A 3401-nucleotide genomic window follows, 5' to 3' on the forward strand; every position below is an offset into this window, starting at 1 on the left:
TCAGCCTCCCAAGTACCTGGGACTACAGGCATGCACCACCATGCTCGACTAATTTTTTGTATTTAGTAGAGACAAGGTTTCACTATGTTGGTCAGTCTTGTCTCAAACTCAGGTGATCCACCCGCCTTGGCCTCCCAAAATGCTGGGATTACAGGCATGAGCCACTGCACCTGTCCATCTTTCTTTTTTTTTTTTTTTTAAGTTTTGTTCTGGAGATCCTGGGATGCATAGACAATGAACATCCTTTTTTGTTTGTTTGTGTGCTTGTTTGTTTGTTTGTTTTGAGATGGAATCTCACTCTGTCACCCAGGCTGGAGTGTAGTAGCATGATGTTGGCTAACTGCAACCTCCACTTCTTGGGTTCAAGCGATTCTCCTGCCTCAGCCTCCTGAGTAGCTGAAATTACAGGAGCCTGCCACCATGCCTGGCTAATTTTTGTATTTTTAGTAGAGATGAGGTTTCACCATGTTGGCCAGGCTGGTCTTGAACTCCTGACCTCAGGTAATCCACCCACCTCTGCCTCCCAAAGTGCCGAGATTACAGGCATGAGCCACCGTGCCCAGGTGTTAATATCTTTTTTAAGTCAGTAACTTTATTTCTTAGAGCAGTTTTAGGTTCACAGCAAAATTGAGAGGAAGGTATAGAGATTTCTCATATGCTCCATGCCTCCCACACATGTGTAGCCTCCCCTATTATTACTATTTTCCACCAGAGTGGTACATTTGTTTTTGTTTTTTTTTTGGGGGGGGGGGGTCTACAGTAATTTTATTGTAACAGAGAAATCTGGCCGCAATAAGTCTACATGGTTAGAGCAGATGGTGGTTCTTTCCAGTGGGTGAAGCCTGAACCCAGCTAGCAGCACACAAAGCCTAGAATATCCTCTTTCCTGGTACCACCCTGCGCCACTGGACTCACGGCGTGAGATGAGTGGCTGTATACCACTTTCAACAAAGGGAGGAGGTCCAACTGGGCAGAGACAACATCCCAACCAGAGAAACTTACACAATCATTCAAGAGGATGCCTAGATAAAGTACAGTTTCCTACTCTCCACTATCCTTTGCTGAGAAAGGTGAGGGTGCGGCATCAGCAGAAAATTATGTTCTTCATTCTTAAATAAATCTCGATAGGATGGAGTTGATGGTCAGTCAAGCAGTAGAATGGGATGAAAATCTGCAGTAGTTAAAAATGTTTGTACATAAGGAAAAGAACAGCAATGACAAGGGAGAAAAAGAGAGCCTTCTCTTTTTCTTACATAAGACAAGAAACTGCATTATTTTCCTTGCTGGAGTGGCAGCAGCCTCATTGGTTTTCATAAAACATCATTTCTGCAGTGCGGCCTGTTGATAAGGTTGCTCCAAGATGGGAGGACAGACACAAGGCCGACTGTTCACGACAGAACTAGGTCTTCTCTCAAAGCCTCTAATGTGTGCTATTTCTCACAAGGAACCTGACACTTCAGTTAAAGCTTCTGAAATATTGCAATGGCATAATTGACAGGTTTTTTGGTGCGATGACTTTCTTGCACATGTAAACTCTTTGAGAAAAGTTGGAGATAAAAGGACAGGCGAGAGAGTTTGGTTTAATGTTCCAGATGCCAGCCACGGATGCCTCTGCCCTGTGTCACTACATGTTCTTTTCGGAGAAACATTCAAATGCTGAGTGTTACACACTGTGGTTGAAAGAAATGATCCACTCACCACCATCCACCCTCTCTCATTGTCTGTGTGAAGCTCTCAATAGCAGAGGCTGAAGACAGAAAGGTTGTCTCTGTTTCCTTGCACCAGGGACATTACTTGGTGACCTGGTGAATGGCATGGGCAAGGTAGCCCACGTTGCCGGAGGTGACCCCTGCCACAGAGATGCGGCTGTCCTTGGTCATGTAGATGGAGAACTCCTTGGTCAGTCGCTCTACCTGTTCAGGCTTTAACCCTGTGAAACAGAACATGCCAATTTGGTCAGTGATGTGTTGCCAGTTGTGGGTGGAACCCTCCTTCTTGAGGTTGGAGACCAGTTGAGTCCGCGTGCCAATGATGCGGTCGGCCATGCCTTTCACTTCATGCAACCATTGTTTTCGCAAATCTGGGGTGTTCAGAATGGCAGCAGCAATCGGGCCCCATTGAGGGGAGGGTTGGAATACATGGGACTGATCAAGATCTTCAACTGTGACTCTACCCTTTTGGCTTCATCCGCATCTTTGCAGACCATAGTGAAGGCTCCTACACGCTCACCATATAAGCCCATGTTCTTGGCGTATGATTGGCAGAGACAAACATTAATGCCCTGTTCGATGAAGTGGCGCACAGCCCAGGCATCCTTATCACCATCACCACTGGCAAAGCCTTGGTAGGCCATGTCAAAGAATGCAAAGAGATTCCTTTTCTTCACCACTGTTGCTATTTCCTTCCATTGTTCCGGACGCGGGTCCACTCCCGTGGGATTGTGGGCGCAGGCATGCAGAAGAAGAACACTCTGCTCTGGTATTTTTGAAATATCCTCCATAGCACCTGTGAAGTCAAAACCGCAAGTCTTGGGGTCATAATACCGATAACCTTGTAGCTGCATGCCAGCATCCCTGAAGATGGGTGTGTGGTTTCCCCAGGTTGGTTAGGGCAGAAAGACATCTCGGCTGAACTTAAAAAATCTTTGCAGAAAACTGGCTCCGATCCTTAAGGCTCCAGTTCCAGAAATGGTCTGCACAGTGACAAACTGGCCACTCTTCAAGACTTCGCTGTTCTCACCCAGGGCTAGTTCTGCAGATGCCTTGCAAAATTCAGCCAGTCCCCCAATGGGCAGGTATTCCTTGTCCAAATTTTTTGCGGCAATCTGGGCCTCTGCCTTGGGGACGCTAGGCAGCACATAAGGCTTTCCTCTATCATCCCGGTAGGCACCGACTCTCAGATTCATCTTTTTGCTATTGGTGTCCCTCTTAAAGGCTTCAGTGACTCCCAGAATGGGATCTGGAGGTCCCATTTCCACATGGGTCCACCAGGAGCTGGCTCTGGCAGAGGCCGTGGCGGCGAGGCCCGGGTGGAAGGCGGCAGCGAACCCGGAGAGGACACCGCCGGAGTGCAGCAGGGCCATGGTGGACGGTAGGAGGGCAGTGGGCCGCCGCAGGACGGAGCAGAGGGCGAGCAGACACACACACACACAGGGAGCCAGCTCCTGTGGAACCAGAGTGGTACATTTGTTGCAACTGATGAACCTACATTGACACATTCTAATCACTCAAAGTTCATAGTTTACTTCAGGCTTCACTCTTGATGGTGTACGATCTGTGAATTTGCACAAATGTATAATGATATGTATCTATTATTATAATATTATTGACAGAACAGTTTCACTGCCCTAAAAAGTCTCTATAATATGCCTGTTCATCTCTCACTTTCTCCCTGGCAACTCC

At 47.4% G+C, this 3401-nt stretch overlaps 1 protein-coding gene across 1 annotated transcript; it reads right to left on the reverse strand.

Annotated features, from left to right (window-relative positions):
* Positions 1-756: 756 nt before the first annotated feature.
* On the reverse strand, positions 757-3165 carry LOC111533313 (aspartate aminotransferase, mitochondrial-like). Its single transcript, XM_023200137.2, is given in 2 exon segments — positions 757-2107; positions 2110-3165. Coding segments are annotated over 2 exon segments (1290 nt in total). The 5' UTR covers positions 3083-3165; the 3' UTR covers positions 757-1790.
* Positions 3166-3401: the final 236 nt, after the last annotated feature.

This window comes from Piliocolobus tephrosceles, unplaced genomic scaffold (assembly GCF_002776525.5).
Source record: "Piliocolobus tephrosceles isolate RC106 unplaced genomic scaffold, ASM277652v3 unscaffolded_15538, whole genome shotgun sequence".
NCBI lineage: Eukaryota > Metazoa > Chordata > Mammalia > Primates > Cercopithecidae > Piliocolobus > Piliocolobus tephrosceles.